The sequence below is a fragment of the Ursus americanus genome, chromosome 10, assembly GCF_024610735.1.
Source record: "Ursus americanus isolate L20-20 chromosome 10, mUrsAme1.1.p, whole genome shotgun sequence".
NCBI lineage: Eukaryota > Metazoa > Chordata > Mammalia > Carnivora > Ursidae > Ursus > Ursus americanus.
In genome coordinates this window covers 68,342,054-68,363,164 of record NC_142136.1, presented here as the reverse complement: position 1 = coordinate 68,363,164, position 21,111 = coordinate 68,342,054, and the positions used below count along the sequence as shown (strand labels likewise).

General features: G+C 42.6%; 1 protein-coding gene across 1 annotated transcript in view; it reads left to right on the top strand.

Annotated features, from left to right (window-relative positions):
* The window catches only part of LOC123791803 (cilia- and flagella-associated protein 337-like), a 121,285-nt gene that overhangs the window by 6,360 nt on the left and 93,814 nt on the right, over positions 1 to 21,111 (top strand). Inside the window, 6 exon segments of the mRNA XM_087864916.1 lie at positions 3,448 to 3,542; positions 3,545 to 3,687; positions 12,894 to 12,947; positions 13,268 to 13,351; positions 19,148 to 19,213; positions 20,494 to 20,724. Coding sequence (XP_087721042.1) covers positions 3,448 to 3,542; positions 3,545 to 3,687; positions 12,894 to 12,947; positions 13,268 to 13,351; positions 19,148 to 19,213; positions 20,494 to 20,724 — 673 coding nt within the window.

Sequence of the window (21,111 nt, the reverse complement as noted above, 5' to 3'; positions counted from 1 at the left end):
TCGTACACGGGCATGCCAGTGACATGGACAATTTGAGAACAAGACACTGAACATGCCTTCCTTCCCTGCCTCTCCTTATGCTACAATAACCTCTGTGGGGAGGTCTCCCACACCAGTCCTCTGCACTCCAGACCTCTACTTCTGACTGCCTGGCAGACCTCTTTACCTAGCTATCTCAACAGGAGCTTCAGTTCAGTATGATCTGAAGTGGCACGTCTTTTTTCTTCCCCCATGGTTTTCTAATAACCTCTCCCCATTTATGTCATCCAGAACTCTGGAGCCGCTCATTCTTCATCTGTCCATCAACAAAGTCTCGGAAGCCTGTTACTTCATACATCACCCATATCTCCGTTCCGGCTACTGCTGTGGTTCAGGCCCTCTGCAGTTCTCTCTTGGACTGCTCCAGACAGCCTCTGTCCCTTCTAATCTCTCCTTCTTGCTGCAGAAAGAACTGCCTTTCTAAAATGTCTAGCTGGGGTGGCTCTCCATTGTTTAAGGATGAAATCTCCTTAGTACGACATACCCGCTCCTTCAGGATCTGACCCCCCACTAATATTTTGCCCTTCTATCTTTCGTCTCCTGCTCAACTGCTTGCAGCTCCATGACTACATCTGGCATCCAGCTCATTCTTGCCTCTGCACTGTTTTATTTGCTTTGTCTCTTCCTGGAAGGCACTGACCCTCTAGTCTTCCTGGAAAACGAATATTTATTTCTCCAATGGCTTCTCCTTTGGAAGCACGTCCACACCCTGACCTGTCCAGCCAGACTTAAGTGATTCCTCTCTGTTGTTACAGGGCTCCAACAGATAGCTTCAGACATGGCACTTATTACAGTGTTAAAATTCTTGGCTCACCTGTCTGTACTGTTTTGCCTTCATAGTGTCAGGGTTGGTCATGGGTTTAATAAATGCTGCTCCAAGTAAGAATGAATGAAGACATGAACGGAGAATTTCAGCAATGCTATGCCACCATTCCTGCCTTCATTCTGAAGGGCCACCGCTTCCAGAACTCAGGAGCTAGTAGACTAGCTACAGGTCTGGTGGGGCGGGGGGTGGTAATAGATTCAGCTAAGCTGGATAATAAGTAGAATAACAATAGTGTTTAGAACCAAAATGGATCCTAGAGAGATTCCTTAACCCACTTCCTCATTTTAGGGACATGACTGGATAATGAGAAAGCCACTGAAGATAGACCCGACTTAGACTTAGTCTACCTCATACAAACGTTCCAGGTGCAGCAAAGAAGTGAGCCAATTCTTTTACTGTAAAAGTATTTTTTTCTGATTATGAAATAAGTGTTGATTATAGAATATTAGAAGTTGATTGTCTAGGCTCTTTGTACAACATATAGAATAGAGAGAAAAACAAAGAAAAGAAAGTGGAAACCATGTGTGGACCCTTTGCACTTTCAATTTGGCTTTTTGGATTGCAAGGGAAAGAAATCTCCTCAAGGTGGCTCAAGCCAAGGGTTGTTGTGGTGGAAAGCCACGTGGAATCACAGGGATTCTCGTGGGAATCTCAGAGCAGGATGCTGTCTCTGCACGGGACCTTGATGGGACTGGAGTGGGGAGCAGCTTCGGATTCAGAGGATATCTGGGAGCCAAGTGGCGGTAGCTCAGAATCTCTCCCGTGGAGCCCCACTGTTCAGCTTACTCCGTATGTCTGCTTCTTTCCATCCTGCCACAATTTCCTGAACACTTTTCAAAAGTCTGGTTTAAACACTGAGAGAAAGACTTGTACTGGCCCAGCTTCTCTCTTCAATAGTCCTCAGCTTGATGGACATCTTTGATACCTCACCCAATCAGTCATGGGCAAGAGAGTCAAGGACACTCGGCCCACCTGATGTAGGATAGGAGGAAGCAGGGTGAGCTTTAATAACAAGAATAACAGCAACAGTAATAATAGCTAACAGGCCCGGAGGACATACTATATGCCTTGCACTACTCTAAATACTTGACATACATTCTCACATTTATTTTTTACCCTGTGAGTTAGGTACTACAATTATGATCATTTCACAGTTGGGGAAATTAAGCTTTATAAACCACGTAGCCGTATTTCTTTACTCTACCACCCTAAAAAGGAGGGGGGGGGTTGTGCATCTGTAGTGCTTCCTATCCTCCTCTCTCCTCTTTGTCCCCTTCCTGCACAGGTCCAGTGCCCTCACCTTAGTTGTCCAAGGTACTTCATTTAAATGCTCATGCTCCCAAAATCATCCCTATTCCTTCTCTACTACTCATCCAAATTCTACTCTGCTCAGTTCACCTCTGGCTCTCTCCCCCCTCCCCTTCTCTTACCCCAGAAAAGCCTGGTTTGGCTGTTTGTTTGTTGTGTAAAGCCTGCCATTGCTGGGGAGCTTTTATTCCAGGATAGAATCTGTGCTCTTTTGGTCACATGGAACACAATTCCAGGGCACCAAGAGTAAGAGACTCCTCAAAGGTTTTCACAGGTTCTATAGACTCCGTTTCTACATCGGGCATCCGAGCAATATGCAGGATGCTCCGAAGGGGGCGCTCTGTATCACTCAATAATTCTGAACCTCCAGGAGCATCCGCAGTCTGCCCTGTGGCTTACAGTTGAGCCTCCGGGTAGGATAACTGGTCTATCTTTTTGTTCTTTTCCCCAGAGCCCAAATTGTGGGACCAATAAAATGAAATAAGATTACAAACTTCTTTTGCCTTACTTGGCAACTGAAGAGATGAGTTTCTTCCAAATCCCTATATTTCAAAAAGATCCAGTGAGCAAGAACTTTAAACAAAGGGAGTTTAAGTAAGGGACTACCAAGTGTTACTCTCTCTGCACACAAATATAAAAGGGCACAGTACTTATGTAAAAAAGTCTAGGGTCTATTTTTGCCTCTGTTTCCTTAAGATGGAAATACATGGAAAAAGCAGCAATCTCAGGCACCTTTGGGGATTTTCTTGAGCAGCCCCCATAACACTCTTGTAAAATTAATAGTAATTAGGATTATTACTTAAACAACTTGTCATTTATATCTAATTACCACTCACTACAATAAAAATTATCATGACAGATTCACTTTGTTGTAGGCTTTATTTAATTACAATCCTTAACTTCTATGGATTTCGTGTTAATAGTTTACTGCTTGTTATATTGTCCGTTCAGAACTGAAAATATTTAGGGAACGAATAGTTCTGGGCTTAGATAGGTCTTTTTTATTTTCTTTTTTTATTCTTCTTTTCCTTAAAGCAGACTCGTAAAGGCTCTGCTTGATGTCTTGCATCTTGGTCAGTTAGGGCAGAGATCCTGCCTCCACACCCCACCCCCAAAGTCCTTCCCTACTTTTGGTGTCCCCTCTGAAAAGGTGGCTGCTTAGGTGGCCCACAAGGCAACTGCATGTGGGGTCGCGGGCAATGGCAATGGAGTGGGAGCCAGTCTCCTTACTGAGACGCCTAACGTGACTGTGTTCTGGGCTGGGGTCTGGACAGCATCCTGGATGCAGCGGCGATTCTGGAGGAGCCGGTAATGCTCAGAGCCCAGACTTGCCCTGCTGGACCTCGGCCTTCAGGCGAGCAGGGGCTGCTGGGGGCGACCCCACGGCCTGGCTGCTTCGGGCCTGCCTGACGAGGCAGAGGATGCGCAGCCACTCCATCGGAATGGAGGACCTGGCTCAGGGGAGGACGCCGCCGCACCACGCGGACCCGGCTCGGAGCCTGAGGGCGGAGAAGGTAAGGACGCAGCGATTGGGACCACACCTTGGTGGGCCATGCAGTCTCTCGGACAGGGCTGTGGGACTTGCCTAGGAATCCCCTAGGGTCCGTGGCCAATAACCCAACTTAAAGCCAACGTTCATAGTAGGTGCGCTGTGGTCTCCCCCATGTAAGGTCCCATTCTTGTGTTTCCTGCTCCTTAACCAGCCGTGCCCTAATGCACGCACCTCCCAGAGCCTTTCCTGTAACCCACGTGGCCAGCTTCACCGTGTTTCTTCCTCGCTCTCCCTTCCATGTCTTTCAACTTTTATTTTTTTTAAATATCCGGCTCCTTTTCAGTATCATCCTTTGCTTTTCAAGGTCACAATTACCTCTTTGGATAAGTCAGATTCATGCTAATATGTTAAGGGTGTGAATAAATTTCATTTAATCATTTTATTTTATTTCAATTCAGCAAACATTCATGGAACAATATCGTGTACTGATCTCTAGAGAAAATTCAAACTTAAACAAAATATGGTCTCTCAAGACTTTATACAACTAGCACAGATTTTCCTCAAAGGAAGAAGTATTAGGATGAGATTTTTTTAAATTGTAGTAATGGTAAATATGTATGTAAATGTGCACTAGAAATCTCACAAGCACATCAAACCCATGATTTCATAATTACTATTGTTTAGAATGAGGCTAAAGAAGGTAGTATATAAAATAAACAAGTCTATTTAAAGAAACATATTAAGTAAGTAATGCAGAAATGACAAAAATTTGTGCAGGTGATGATGGACTCCTGGCTAATTTTTGAAGTAGGAGCTCAGTAAGAGAGGAACATTTGTAGACAAAAGACTCACTCCTAATGAGGAGACAGGGAGGTGGAAAGGAAGGCTTCATGGAGGAAGTGGCATTAGAGGTGGATCTTCATGGATGACCAGGAGTTTTTCTAAGGTTGTGAAGTAGAGGCCACTCCTCATGGAGGAAATAGCACAAGCCAAGAAACACAAGTGACGGAGGTACACAGGGACTAAGGAGCAGAAGTGGGATTTCAGGGAAGCGAGGTTGAAAGTGGATCATTAGGTGTTAAGAATTGGGTTTTGTTCTTTTTGCCTTTGTGACCCATGTGGCTAATATATCAAAAGGAGCTTTCCTTAGGACAGGAGCTTCATAGTGTGGGTGAGATCAATTAATGGGTCAGGAGAGTAATTTATGGGAATACGACTGGGATCTAAAAAAGAGAGAGACAGGAGTTAATACCAGAGTGCATCTTCCAGAACAAACACAAGTAGTCTATTGTGGGACCTTTGTTTTCTGAGCATGCATTGAGTCGTGATGGAAAATGGGTGGCAGTTCTAAAAGTCTGAAACTAGTGGCTCCCATATATGTTCGACTCCCACCTTCACTTTGTCCATCAGACTCTTGTTCAGTCTCCCATGATGAAAGGAAATTTTGGTCATTGTCAGAGGATGGCAGAGACATGTGGGGTGTTGTGTGCTTGAGGGTGAGCTGGTTTTGGAGGGGAGGGAAGGCAGAGGGAGAGAGAATCTTAAGCAGGCTCTGCGCTGGGTGTGGGGCTCCATCTCACAACCCTGAGATCATGATCTGAGCTGAAATCAAGAGTTGGACAGTCAACCGACTGAGCCACCCAGGTGCCCCGAGGGTGAGTTTTTAACTGATTGTGTCCAGCCCAGGGTTTGATCCTTTACTAATTGGGTTAACTGGTTTGGACACTTCAGTGACACTGGCCACATTGTTTGTGACTGGGCTGTGTTTGGCAGGGGACCTCTGAGGCCTGAGGCTCCTGTTGCCATCCCAGAATAGTGACAGAATCTGAAGCTCCTGGCATGAAGTGTGTGTGGGATGGTGCAGAATCAAGGCTATGCAGGAGGGTGTGGGTTGAAGCCACTTCAAAGTGAAAGGGCTGGCCTAAGTGGCACATATTTAAATCAGCTGTGGGAAAACAGGCACACAGCAGCTATTTTTAGTTTGTGTTAGGAACTGTAAGAGCTGGAGTTGCTCATAGAGTAGAATACTGGCTCTGGATATAGGAGATGAAGACTTTTTCAGCTCTATCACTAACTTCTGTGCTGGCAGCCAGTGGGAAAGAGCCGAGGGAAGACAGTAGGCAGCAGGGCCGGCCCACTGTGGGCCAGTTCAAGTTTATCCTCATTGTCTCCAGACTCAATTTCATCTTAGAAACTCCAGCCTTGTTCCTGTACCACCCTAGGTCCCCTGCTTTGTATATTACTCACCCCTCTCTCAAGGCCTGCTGTTGGGGAAAGATCTAGAATTTTCTTTCTTATTTGGGTGGAAAAGACTGATAATAGCTTAAGTTTACCTTTGCAGAAGGGTTTGTACTTCAGTGAGGCTGAGTAACTTAATGTGGAAAAGAAAGCTCTAGCTGGACTCCAACGTTAGTGAGTAGAGCATCTGTCAGGCAGTGGGGCCCTTCCTCACACCATTACAGCGCAGTATGCAGGTGGCTGCTTATTCCACCAATGCATGCCCTCAATTTGGTAGGCACTACTTTGAACCTGGCTTTAAAGGCTGGAAAGAACCTGATCAAAACAAGACTCAGAGGGATGAGGTTAGTTAGACTCAACTGAATAGGTATTTTTTGAGCACCTACTCTATGCCAGGCACCATGCTTGATGCAGGGAAGCAAGGATGGATAGGATGCAGTACCTACCCTTCATCTTCCCAGCACCCCATGCCCATCTGCACAGACTCAGAGTGGGATCATCGCTTCTCAGGCTGGCCTATCACTGAGAGTGGGCAGAGAGGGCACCAGTACGGGCCACGTTGGAAAAGATGCTTTCATTTGATGGAGCTGTGTGTGAATAGTGACTCATAATTGGTTTCCATGGAGTCTAGAAGTGGAGCTGGGGGAACAGTAACTGTCCTGTCCCTGAAATCTTGGGAGATAAGGTGAAATCCAGCAGGCAGAGATTAAAATGTGAACCGAGGAATATTGTAGCTGTAAGCATCTCTCTATTCAATCGAATTCAGCAAACACTTGTTGAGTGTTTGTGCCCTTTACCGAGAAGGGTATGAGAACACAAAGATGAATGAGGCCCGTTTGCTAACATGAGAAAGTCTGTGGCACAGAAGGCTGAGGTTTTTCAGACTGCAGGTCCTGGCCTGCTGGTGGGTCATGAAATCAGTTTAGCAGATGATAAGCACAATTTAGGGGGGAGAAAAAAGGGAAATAGAATGGAATAAGAAGTCGAGTACATCACATATATTAAAGGTAGGGGCGCCTGGGTGGCTCAGTGGGTTAAGCATCTGCCTTTGGCTCAGGTCATGATCCCAGTGTCCTGGGATTGAGCCCCGCATCAGGCTCCCTGTCCAGCAGGGAGTCTACTTCTCCCTCTGCTCCTGCCTTTTCTCGTGCTCTCTTTCTTTCTCTCTCACTCTCTGTCTCTCAAATAAATAAATAAAATCTTAAAAAAATAAAGTAAATAGTGTTTCACAAAATCATGACTTTCAAACTTTCTTTGATATCACAATCCTCGGTGAGAATCTGTTAAACATACATGTATACCTGTGTGCTATAAATCATATATGTGTATGTATATATATATACACTCACAATGTTTTGTGAAATTTTACATTTTTATATATAATTTATAACATGCATGTATATATATGTTTAATAGATTCTCACTGAGGATTGTGATATCAAAGAAAGTTTAAAAGTCATGATGTACAGTATCTAACATTGGAAGGGTTGATATTTTAGGCATGTGTGCCTGTGGTAGAACCCCAACCAATACATTAGAGACAGTATATCAGTTATCTGTTGCCATAGTGACACTGCAGAGCAAACAACACAAAACCTCAGTGGCATCTAACACCAAGCATTGGTTTCTCACATGTTTGCAGAATCAGCTAGATAGCTCTGTTCATCATCTGGCTGCCTCACATGTCTGGAAACCAGTAGGTTATCAGCTGATCTAAGATCTGAGTGGCTGGGATGACTGGGGCAATTTGAGATGAATGTCTCTCTTCTTCTAACAGACTAGACTTAGCATGTCCTCGCGTTGATGGCATGAGCAAAAGGATTTGCGCAAACACTTTTTAAGCCTCTGTTTGCATCACATTTTCTAATTTTCCATTGACCAAAGCAAGTCACCCAGCCAAACCCAGAGACAAGATGGGAAGGCATGGTAACTTGGCAAAAAACGTGGGCCATTTTTATAGTTTGCTACAACAATGAGCAATGAAGTTGGATTTGCTTTGATTGATTCTATCTCCAGACAATTGGTCTTCCCTTCTCTGATCTTGATTCTCAACCTCTAGTGCCTAGAACTCCAGAGGGTATGGCAGGAGTCTTTCTTCCCTTTGCAGGCTAACAGGTAGAAGAGTTACAGGTGGTAGGCAAGGAGGTGCCCTCAGGGGACAGACTAAAAGGGGACACAGGATGTGAGTTAGGAATTTGGCATCTCCTGGTGAGGCAGGGCTGCAGTGAAGGACATTGAGGAGAGATGGAATGAGGAAAGCTCCAGGGGTGTGGAGGGGCCTGATGACAACTGGGAAAATCCCTGTCCTTCTAACCCTGCACTTGGTTCAAGGAGAAACTTCCAATCAACTTGTTCCAGCAATGGGAAGGGTTATCCCATGAGTGTTGTAGAAGGAAACCAGACTCCCAGTCTTGATGCTGATGTGACCTTGGGTAAGTTACTTACCTTCTCTGGTCCTCAGTTTCCCCACTGTAAAGGAAGGGGGATGACCGTATGGGTTCTAAGATCCCTTCCAGCTCTCCTCTGTCTCTTTCCTTGGTTACCTTGCTCATGGTACAGATGTGTTGCCTCAGTTCTCACTCTTCCCTCCAGTGCTCATGGCAGACAGAGTGAATCCATCCTGGGTTTTCCCTGCTGAGAGTGAATATTGCCTCAGAATTCTCCTCAGCATAGTACTTGACCAATACTGTTGATCAGAATACACATGCAAGGTGAGCTTTGTCATACTTATTTGGTAAGACTGGAAGAAGCATTTCTCTCTCTGTCTCACTGTCTCTCTCTCTCTCTTTAAACTCCTAGGAGGTCATGGAATCTACCCAAGCAGCTGGAAAAGCAGCAGTGTATTCATTTTAGATTAATTTAGAGAAGCACACTGGGAAATGCTTGGGCTGCTCCTTGCAACAAATTTGGATCCTTTTAAAAGCTTACATAAGCTGTAAAATCTCCCCATGGTGGGAAGTCTTTAATACTCACTGAAGGAAGGGAGAGGAGTTGACTCTTCAATGTCACCATACTTTTGGCCATATAACATGTAACCATAACCAAAATAAGAAATCAAGAATACCTCCAAGTAAAGGGGAATTTGAGGGTCACATTTAAGGTACTACACAACGTGAGCTGAAATAACCCACTCTGACTTTAGACTCTCTAGAGGAAGGACATGAGTGATAGTGAACAGTATAGGTCTTGAAGTCCACATGCCTTCACAGTCTGCTCATCTGTCTGTGCTCCTTTGGGAGCTGGCCCAGGACCTCACACGGAGGCTGAGCAGTGAAACATCGAGCTGGGCAGTGAGTGACCTGGTCAGCAGCACAGAGAGCCTATGTTGGGGTCCTGGTTCCATCAGTTGCTAGTTGCGTGAAGCTGGGAAAGTTCATTGGCTGCCCTGTGCCTCAGTTTCCTGATCTTTAAGATAGGGATCATCATAAGATCTCCTTTACAGAGTTGTGGAGATTAATGGAAACATGCAGATAAGGTACCCAGTGGCCAGCTCACGATACACTCAATAAAGTTTGGATGGTAGGGGCAGTGCTGCCTAGGGCTACAGTAATTATTTTAAAATCGAAGCTACTCTTTTAATCTTCCTGCTTTTAATATGGCTAAAACGACCATCTATTTTAAAGTCATGGCTGAGGGTGGGTTTGAGGGTTCCTGGGACAGTCACTCAGGCCCCCATCCCCCCTTTTTCCTCTTCTTCCTAGGTTATGCTATGATTCTTTTGTACACAAATGCTGTCGCCATCTAGGTTCACTGGAGAGCTCCCTGTAGCCTGCCCCTTTTCCTCTTCATCAGGACGATCTGCCACAGGATCGACTAGATTTCAACCCATAGAACTCCCCAAACCCTCTGGAGTTATTTTCTCTTTTAGAATCTTAAGACCACAGGATCATAACTATTTTCTAAAGCTATAGAGACAGCCGCTCAAGGAACAGATTTTCAAAAGGATACTTTATTCGATTAATTAGTCAATTCCCTTGTCGTAGATGTGAAATTACCCCTAAACCATCCCGACTGAGGGGACTCTTACAGTGAGAAGCACAGAGATGTTGGGTTGTAACAATAGGAGAGCTCATTTGCAATGCAAATGAGCAACCAGCAGGCAAATGAATCCTTATGGGAAAACCACTCTAATCATAAAAACCACTTGCTTTGGGGAGACTGCAATGTAAGGACAAGCAGAATCATAGCTCCATGAATCCCCTCTAATATAGGATATTAGAGAATTATCCAGGTAATTTTCTATGAAATTGCATTTGAGTAAAGCAAAATGCATTGCTGGGCAATAGATAATATCTTTAAAATTTGACTCCACAATTGTAGACTGAATTATTTATGGTTGTCACTATAGCTATGATAGTTTGGAAATAAAATAGTCAGGCTTTTCTCCCTGTTTTTATTTGTAGGAAAACAAGTCATTCAAGCTTTTTAGTGATACAATGTGACTTGCTGTCGATGGCAGTTACGAATTTTCAGGCTCTGCCAAGCACAGGAGTACCCAGAAGGGACATATGTTTTCTCTGCTTTGTGTTCCAAATTTGCCTTAAAAAACATGCAATTATGTGAAGGCCTGATTTATATTTTCAAGGAAAAGCACAATAATGGCTCTGTTTTGTAGCCGTGTTTCTCCAAAACGTATTTGTATTGCTGCCTTTTCAAAAGACATTGGCTAATGATCATTGGATTTTCGATTTCCGTCATGACATATGAAAATTTGTTGAGGTCTGTGAGATTTAAGAACTGTTTTCTGAAGTGCAATGGAAATTTAGTTAACATAGTTTTGTACTGCAAGCCCGAAATATACTTACCTTTCATCCGTGTCCTTATTTTTGTGGAAAATGAGCAAAGGGGATGCAGGAAAAACTGCATTTTAGTTGTTAGGATGGAACAGAACAACCAAGATAACAAAGAGTAAACCTCAAAAGATCTAAAGATCGGAAGGCTGTCGGAGGGTCACGAGTGTGGGAGGAAGCCGGGAGGGATAGAATATTTGCCGGGCATGGAAGGATGGCTCTGGGGAGAAAGTGAGGCTTTTTGGTTACATTTTATACTTAAATGAAAATTACCATAAAACCCTTTGTAAATTATATAATCACTCTGGCTGTAGATTTCATGCCCTTCATTACTACGATTAATGATGGCGTTCACACTACTCTCTCAGCAGCATTTCTAGTAAATTTTTGAAAGAAGATGAGCTAGTCTCTTTCTGGATTGGGGAGCCCCCTCCTGGGAGGTAGGGCAATTTTTTTGTTGTTTATTCTCTTTCAATAATGGAAGTAGAGAAAGGTCAAAGGCCAATTTCACATAATAAGGGAATCAGTGGACAAATAATTACAAAATATAGAATTTCAGGAAATTTTGAAGCTAAGAGGAAAAGGCATCAGGGACAGCGGAAAGACAGAAGGCAGGATAACATATATGCAGTGTTTTGATTGCTTTGTACAAATCTAGAGTCATTTTGTTAGCTTAGGAATATAAGTATCTTATGTAACATATAGGCTCATAAAGTATTTATATTGTATATTTAAGATCATAAGGGCTCAGAAAAATGCAATCTAAAAAATGGAAATAGTAGCATGTCTTCCCCATAATTTTTCGATCTTAAGGGAAATAATTTTCAAATTCTTTAAAAAATTGTTTCACCCCGTGGCATTCACATCAAGGGTGCAAGAAGAGAAGTCACATGCTGGTAGAGATGCCATCTTGTTAGTTGCAGATTCACATACATTTTTCTCATATGTGTTGTGTGTAAGCCTGGTAAACTCTCATCTGCTTTTTTGGATCAAGAGAAGGTTTGGTCCAAGATGACTCTGAATTCATTCAGTGGTCATAACGTTTGTTGGGTAAGTGAAATGGCCCCGCAGTGTGATGGAATCATCTTTCATACTATTGAAGTCATCCCCCCAGTCAGCTTTTTAATATTACCTTTTGGGTTCAGGCTTTGCCAAAAAAGCCCTATAGGGAAATTTTAATAGCATCTTCAGGTGGAGTGTTTTCCCATTCTAGAGCTAGGTTTCCAATTTTGTTCCTTGATGAAAGCAAATAGGAAGTAATTATGGGATCATTCAAGACAGAATTTGAAAGGTACTTCAATTTGTAAAATGATGTGTCTCTCAATGACTTTGGTGTCAGTCTGAGTTTTATGGTAAAGGCCACCTTGGAAGCTTGGAGGTTGGTCATAGTGATTTCAGAGAATGATCCTATTGGGGAAATAGCCAATTCTATCCTTTGCTATCTTCCTCAAGCCTCATGAGATGATACAAGAACACCAGAGCTTAACTTGGCTTTACCCACTGGTCACAGCTTATTCATTCATTCTAAGCCAGAAATTTAGAGATTTTCAATAATGAAAGCCAAATTGTTGAGATAGTAGCTCAGAGACTGGAGGTGAGAGGCATCCTCTGATGGTCTGTTTATTGAGCTAAGGATAAGGGACTAAAAGATGGCCCATTTCCCTAACACCAAGAACATCTAGCCATAGGTTCAGAAAATATACCCCCCAAAAAAGAGATCCCAGATCACTTCTCCCTAGACCTTCTCCTGGTTCAGCCTGGGGTGAGACGGGACGGGGTGGGGTGGGGGACACAGAGGATGTGGCAGAAGGCAAGTCTAATGCACAGCATGCCTAACTGGAAAGAGAGAATCTTTGGAATATGAGGTAGCAAAGTATTTTCAGTCTCCCTTTTCCCATTTCCATCCGGGTCATGATAAGTCTGTGCCTATCTTCTCCTTTCCTTCTACTACCTCACCACCTCTTCCTTCCAGACCCATCCAGCCAACCTTCCTCCAGAACTGGGGACTGAGGAGTTAGTCGAATTGGAATAGGAACTAGGAACAATGAGGGTTGGAATACCCTAAGTATTACTCGGAGGCTCAACTATCTCTTTGGCCTCTCATAAAGAAAAAAATAATGGGTTTCCAGAAATTGCATTTTATAGACATTATCATTAGTATTATGTGTTTTTAAATTTATTTTCTTTTTGTTTTGATGAGATCGAACATCAACTGACCCTAGAAGAGCTACACAACTTAAGTGCACTCTTTCAGGTAGGAATCGACCAGGTGAGCTGTCTAAATATTCATCTGGGTAATTCGATTCTCTTTGATGGTTGATTTTTCAGTGAAAAGTACAATCCTTTTAATTCCTATAAAATAGCAGTGAAGAATAAAGTCGCCTTAATTGTCATTTTTTAATGGAATTAGAAACAAGTTGTGAATCCATCATAGTAATGAACAAGAGGGATACCATGTTAGAAGTTGACAGGGTTTAGGTAAGTCTAATTAGACATTCGATCCTTTGGGCTCTTGCTCCTAGACTAAACAAAATGCAGCTATGTTCATCATTAATTATTCTTTTTCCCTCCTAGGAGTATGAAAAGAGAGGAAGACAGCTGCTGGACATGGAAACTTTTAAATGCATAATGAAACAGAGTATGAAGTCACAGAATAAAGTAAATGGATTTTATAAATGTTGGATCACTGAAACCACAGTTAAAACTTTACCTGTATGAACCAATTAGGCTGGATGTTCTATCTGTAAGCTCACTCAAGGCTCTAAACTGTGGTTTCTGTTAGGATCTACCTGATTCACAGAACAGTTTATTTGGGAAAATATTTTTAAATTATTGAAAAGAAGCTAGACCAGCAAGATATTTAGAGACTTTTATTGAAAAGGAGAGAAAGGCTCTTGTTCCTTCACTTATTTCTGTAGATGGTCCCTGACTTATGATGATTTGGCTTTAAGATGGTATGAAAGCCATGCACAGTTAGTAGAAGCCATACTTTGAATTTTTATCTTTTGTCCAGGGCTAGTGATATGTGGTCTGATCCTCTCTTACCAGACTGGGAAGTAGCCACAGCACCCAGTGAGCCATGCACTTATGAAGGTCAACAGCTGACAATACACTGAGAACCATTCTGTACCCAGGCAACCATTCTGTTTGTCACTTTCAGTGTAGTATTCAACACTTTATTTTAAAATAGACTTTGTGTTAGATAATTTTGCCCAACTGGAGACTAATGTAAGTGTTCTGATCACATTTAAGGTGGGCTCGGCTAAGCTATGATGTTGGTAGTTGAGGTGTATTAAATGCATTTTCCACTTACATTATTTTCAACTTAACGATGGGATTATCAGGATGTATCACATCAAAAGCTGAGGAAGATCTGCATATCTGTTGTTTCCAAAGAGTGTGGACCTCCCTTCCACACCTGATCTGCTGGAATGAAATAGTTTAAACATTCCCTTTGCCATATTGGTTAGCCCAGTGGTTAGCTCAGAAGATGAAATCTTAATGAAGGGCCATCAGGCTCCTTTAACAAAATACCACAAAATGGGTGACTTGTAAATACCCAACATTTATTCCTCACAGTTCTAGAGACTGGAAGTCTGAGAACGGGGTCAGGTGAGGGGTCTCTTCCAGGTTGTAGTCTTCTCCTTGTGTCCTCATGTAGCAGAAGGGACTTGGCTGTGGGATGTCTTTCCTAAGAGCACAGATATCATTCACAAAGGCTCCATCCTCATGACCTAAGCACCTCCCAAAGGCCTCACCTCTTAATACCATCACATCAGGTATTAAGACTTCAACATATGAATTGGGGTGTGGGGGACACAGCATTCAGTCCATAGCAATAAATAAGGTTATAGTCCTCAGATAAAATGCATATCATAAAAGGAGAAGCTCTTTAAGCACTACTTGGTAAGGTTTCCTGATTACATCTTAAATTATATATAAAAACAAACTCAAGGTAAAGCTCCTTGATCTTGTACCTGGGATTTGAACAAAAACATGCCCATTCTAACTGCAAAGCCCACAGTTCCAATGGCTACGGTACAAGTTTAGGTGTGTTTAAAATTTCTTCTACAATGAGAAGTGATCATTAAATGGAACCAATTTTTAAACAGTTTCCCCTCTATTTGTGCAATACTATGCAAAGAACTTCTTTTGGAAAGAGAGGGGAGTGTTTTACATGGATAAATTCTTGGGTGTTTTACCAACATTCTAGATCTTTTTAACAAAAGCAGTCTAATTATCTGTATTTTTAGAATGCCTGCTTGACTAGTCAGCCCCTCATTCCTGACTTTCGTTCATTCATTTACTCACTCATTCATTCATTTGACAAATCTTTACTGGGGCAATATTCACTCAGTAAATATTTACTAAGGGGCTTTGTTTTAGCCCCTGTGGCACACAGTCAGTCAAGATATGGCCTAGAGCCTCTCTAGAATTAAGTATGGGTGCTATGGGGACATGTCAACCAGACCAGGGAGTCAGGCCTGAAGGAGATGAATCTTGGTCTGAGTCTCGAGGGATGAAGGGAATCGCTCCATAAAGGGGGGACAAACAGGCAAGGCCTTCAAGAAGAGGGAACAGCATTCCCAGAGGCACAAAGGCAAGAGCCAGCGTGCGGCCTGTTACATACATCTAGGGAAATGTGTGCAAAGGAATATGGGACAAGGATCAGGTTATTTGCGACCATTTGTACTAAGCTTAATTTCATACAGTATATCATCGAGGAGCCATGAAGCCGTGTCTTTTTTCGCCTATGTACCAAACAATTAATTGATTTTTCACTATGTGACCACACTGTCTTAGGGTCTCTTCATATTTCATTTCATCGATATTCTCCATAATATCAGAATAACTTCATTCGGAAGGCGTTGTTATTCTTATTTTGTAACTAAAAAGACAGGTTTAGAGAATCTGAATAACTTGCCTCAAGTCCCTCAGCTACTAAGGAAAGCGTCTGGGATTCAAACTCCGGTCTGCAACTGATGCTCAATATGTCAGTTAAGATTAGGTTCATCTACAGAGTGACAGAGTGACAGAAAATGCTAAGCCACCAAGACTGAAGCAAGATAAAGGTTTTCTCTCATGTAAGAAGTCAGGTGGTCAAAGGGACTTCATGATTTGTCCTACTTTGCTGCTCTCCCACCTTCAGCACATGGATTCCTCTTCATGGCTCAAGATGGCTGCTCGGACTCTAGCCAACGTGCTCTCATTCCAGGCAGCAGGAAGGGAGAGGGGGAAAAAGAGAGATCTACTCCTTCCCTTTAAGGACAATTCCCAGGAGCTGCCTGTGACATTTTTAACTTTTTTAGTCAGAAATTGATCATGTGTCATATCTAGCAGCAAAAGTTAGCAGGTAAATATGGTCTTTTTTCTGAGGAGGCATGTATCCAGTTAAAAGTTGTGTGTTCTTTAGTAAGGAAGAATGTAAGAGGAACAACTAACAACCCTCATGTCTCCTCCACTATTCTGGGGTTTCATATTCTAGTACTGGCTAAAAACCAGGAAGTATCTCCTTTGCTTTTTGTAAGAAATGTTGACTTAGTTAAAATTCAATGCCAAAAAGGGGAGAGGGTGCTAAAGATTAACATTTAGGAAGACCACAATGCATAGGGTGAGCATTTTAGACAGAGGTGGCATCTATCAGAACAGAAGTCTTAGTCCCCAAGTCCACAAAGCCATTGGTTTGAGGGGAGGAGCAGAGAAGGTAATGCCCTATTTTCTTATTTCTGTACCTTTGCATGCACTGTTCCTTTTGCTAGAATGCCCTCCTCCCCTTTTTTGCTTAAGTAATGACTCTCTCTGAATTCTGATTTTTAAAAAAATATTCTCAGAATCTAGCACCATGTGTGGCACAGACAGGTGCCCAATAAATGTTGAATGAATGATGTTAAGACAGGGCAGCCATCGTGGACTTGAAGGGGTCTGTCCTAACTTTCCTAGAAATTAATAGATGCTTCTGCTTTTAACCTGATAGTGGTCTGTAGTTTCCTGTAGCACAGAACAAATCATTTTGCATTACACTGTTTGCTTGTTTGTGACCCCACTATGCAGTGAATGCTGCGAGGGCAAGTAACACATCTTTCAGCTCTGAGGCCTCAGCATCTGGCACAGGACCTGGCATACCATTGGTGCTCAACCTGTGTTTCTTCCATGAGTGAATCAATGTGTGGAGGAAATAGTCCAATGTTCCTCGGAATCCCATAATCATGCGGAGAAAGCAGTACCTTGGGCAGAGCCTATTTATGCATAGACACATGCCCCCACCCCAAAGAGAGACCATCTGACCATACCCTATCTGATGGCCAGCTCCTGCCATGGTTTGTGACACTGCATGATCCTTGCCTGATGCACCTTGTCTGGAGCTCCAAGATGCCCAGACATACCCACAGCTCTCCCACATTCTGCTTTGTGGTGACAAGGTGGTCTGAGTCCTGAGCCCAGGCAGCGATTGTTTTCATCCTGAGCTTTTCTGTTTCCAGTTCCATCTGTGGCCCTACACTCTTCTTGAGGCCATCCCTCTGGGTGTTTTGGTTTGTTTGGACATTCATTTCAAAAACATTTGTTTCATATTATGTGTATGGTATTGTCTAGTTGCCATGGTGAAGTCTGCACTGTCAGCCACACCAAGGAGTGTGATATGTCTCCATCTGAGCATGACTTAAAGGGAAGTGGGGCTGAGATGAGGTCTACAGCCAGGGCCTTTCCTCATAACCGCTACACTGACACTGAGTGTTGATTCACCAAGAGGCAATGCCTTGGTGTCTTGAACACCAGGCCTCATCTTATTTTCTCCCTTTTATTGCCATTACTACACAATGGCAAACACCCGTGGGACTTATACGAGAAAAGCCAACATCTCACTCTCCCAAAGAGACATACAACCTTAATATTTCTGTTGAAGCTACCTTCTTTAAAAAAAAAAAAAAGATTTTATTTATTTATTTGACACAGAGAGAGAGACAGCCAGCGAGAGAGGGAACACAAGCAGGGGGAGTGGGAGAGGAAGAAGCAGGCTCCCAGTGGAGCAGGGAGCCTGATGCGGGGCTCGATCCCCGGACCCTGGGATCACGCCCTCAGCAGAAGGCAGATGCTTGACAACTATGCCACCCAGGCACCCAAAGCTACCTTCTACATACATTCCTGAAAATACAGAATCTTGGGGTTTGAAAGGACCTTAGAGGTCACTTAGTATATAGTCCCTTCAATGCTCAAATTTTCTTCTCTGCTAAGCCATGAGTCCACGTATGCTTGAATACCCTCAGCTAAAGAAAACACAATGTCTTATAAGGCAGCCCATTTCAAGGCTAGAGAGCTCTGACCTTAGAAACTTTTCCCCCCTTTATGAACCGAAATTGGTCTTTCTTGACGTTCTACCCATTAGCTCAATTTCTATTCTTTTGAGCCACCATAAAAAAAAATTACCACAAACATAGTAGCTTAAAACAAATACATATTTATTATCTCACAGTTTTTAGAAGTTAGGAATCCAATCATGGCTTAGCTAGGTTCTCTGCTTCAGGGTGTCTCATCAGGTTGCAACAAGGTGGTAGCTATGGCTCGGGTCTCATCTGAAAGCTTGACTAGGGAAGGATCCACTTCCAAGCACACATGGTTGTTGCCAGGATTCAGGTCCTCGCTGGCTGTTGGCCAGAGGCTGCCCTCAGTTCCTTGCCATGTGGGCCTCTCCATAGGGCAGCTCACAACAGGGCAGCTGGTCTCATCAAAACCAACCAAGGAGAAAGCCTGTTAGTAAGGCCAAAGTTAGGATCTTGTGTAATCTAATCATGGAAATGGCATTACCCTCTACATTAGGTATTCTATTGGCTACAAGTAAACTACTCAAAGGGAGTGGATTACATAAGCCATGAATACCAAGAGTCAGGGATCATTGGGTCCATTTTATAATCTACTTACTACAGCCACACAGAAGAAATCTATTCTCCTCTCATAGAATAATCTTTCTAATACTCAAAAATAATTTTCATGACTTGCATGTCCTCTTCTTTTGAGATACACCTAAGCGCCCACCCTTACCACCCAACCATTGTCCTCATAACCTGTTTTGCTGTTATCTAAAGTGGGGTCCCTAAACACAGTCCAGTCTTTTGGCTGGAACTGACCAGAGTGGAGTGGGATCTCCTGGGAGCACGTGGACTGGGAAACACAAAGCTCCTCATGCTAACTAGGGCTCCATTTCAAAAACAGAAGCTCTAGGAGCCCCAGTCTCTCATGGGGGAAGAGTGTTAGGGTCAGCACATTGAACACCAACTAATAGTCCTATTTATGTTTTAGAATAGGCATTCCAGAGATCTTTGAGTATTTTGCATTTTAATATGAGATTCATAAATTGGAAAAATTAAGATTTCCCCTCCTTCTGCAACCTCTCCTCTGACAACCTAGTGAAGAGTTTACTCCTGTGCTGTCTATAAATAGATTTATTTTTTTCCTTTCCAGAATATTGAACAAATAGAACAACTTTTCATGAAAATAGACTATGAATCAGCAGGCAGAATTCAATGGGTAAGTTGGATTATATTTTGTAAATCAAATTTTGAGATTAGTAAGGAACATAAAATGTTAGTTCTGAGCCTGTTCCTTTCTGGAGTATGCTATGCCCCTCAGTGCTTTTGTCAACTTGAAACTGAACCAAGGGGATATGCATGTTCACAATTTTCAAATTGTGTAATGTCAGATTATACTTGGAATAGTTTAACTAGGGATTTCAGTAGCTGAGGCGAGTTCCAAGAAGGGTTTCCTAAAACTAGGGAATAAAGGATACATTTGTCACCTTACCCCAAAGCAAACATAAAACACCAGTGCACAAGAAATTCAATGAGCAAAAAATACCTGTTGATAATCAGATCAGTTAATACAAGTAAAGTATTTAGAACAAGGACAGTCACAAAGTAAATTCTCAACAAATATCATCATCACCATCATTATTAATATTACCCAATTTGAGTTGTGTAATAATGAGCTGAGATACCTGCTTTAAACATTCTCTGCCATTGTGTCTGTCAGTCCCCTTCTATTGTTCCAGGATAAATTAAGTTCTAAAATGACAACATGAGCAATAAGACACCTCTATTCAGACCATGGACCAGTTCCCCAACCAACTCAAATGCAAGTGCTTACGTTATCATCGGACTTGAATAGGAAGTCAGGATTCCAGAGAAGAGAAGGGGAGGCTCTAATGAAGTGGGGCTTTGGGGAAAGTGGAGAGAGAAGAAATGTTCCTAGGTCCTACAGTGCCCCCACCCCTTCCCTCTGACTGCAGACTTCTTTTCCCTGGGTGTACTGCTGAGATTCTAAATGAAGCATATGCTGGTGGGTGGGAACTGTGCAGTCTGACCGCTAAGGACTTCAGTCTCTGACCAGCCACTTGCTAGTTGTTTGATCTTAGGCAAGCTATTTAACCTTTCAAAGCTTGGGTTTCCAAATTTGTAAAATAGAAGAACAATAGTATCTATCTCATACAGTTATCATGAGAATTGAAAGCAAGGTCCATGTTGCATGGAACATGGTATACTGTTAATCACAACCATCATCATCATCATCATCACCACCATCTTCTTTAGAGAGAGAGAGACTGGGGTTGGGGAAGGGAGCCCCAGCTGGGTAACAGACTTCCAACCCCAGCTGAACAGGCACATCACTGTTATTACCCTTGGCATACTGATGAGCTAGTGAGTACTAGTAATTATGTCATGTCCAGGGACAGACCATACTCTAATGGTAAAGAGAAATTTTGAAAGAAAGGAACATAGTAGATGTTTAATGAACTTCCCTTTATCCTCCAGGATAGCTTTTGCACATATCTGCAGCTAGAGTATTCAGAGCAAGCGGATACTTTGGCCCGACAGAAAGAGGTTTCCTTCCAGCTGCCTGCTGTGCTGCAGGGGCTGTCATATGGGGCTCCCGTGCTGCGCATTCTCTCTGTGCCTGACGACACCTTAATCATGATCAGAGAAGATGGAGCGATTTATTTCTGGTCCCTGCAGCTGAAGTTGAAAAGAAGAAAGAGAGTTTTTGTATGTGATTTTCATTTGATAAGGATGCTGAGTGCTCCAGTTTGATTTTATTTGCTATTTTAAACTGCTCTTCAAGTGGCATGATTACAGAAATTGTGTCCTTGAATGTAATATATTCATGTTGGCTTTTGCTAATCTATAGAATGCAAGTAAAATATGATCTCTATATGTAGTACAAGATAATGCTTCATTTTGCTTCTAAAATCAGATGGAGTAATGAATTACACATGACACCATCATGTAATTTATCATATGTCTTAATGAATGACAAATGGAAAAGAATTTTCCATTGTTTTTTTTTTTTCCTGTTAATGATTATTTCAGTTTAGGCAGCTATTGCTAGGGTTTGTCTTCGTATTCAATCACAGAATCAGAAATTCAGAAGGC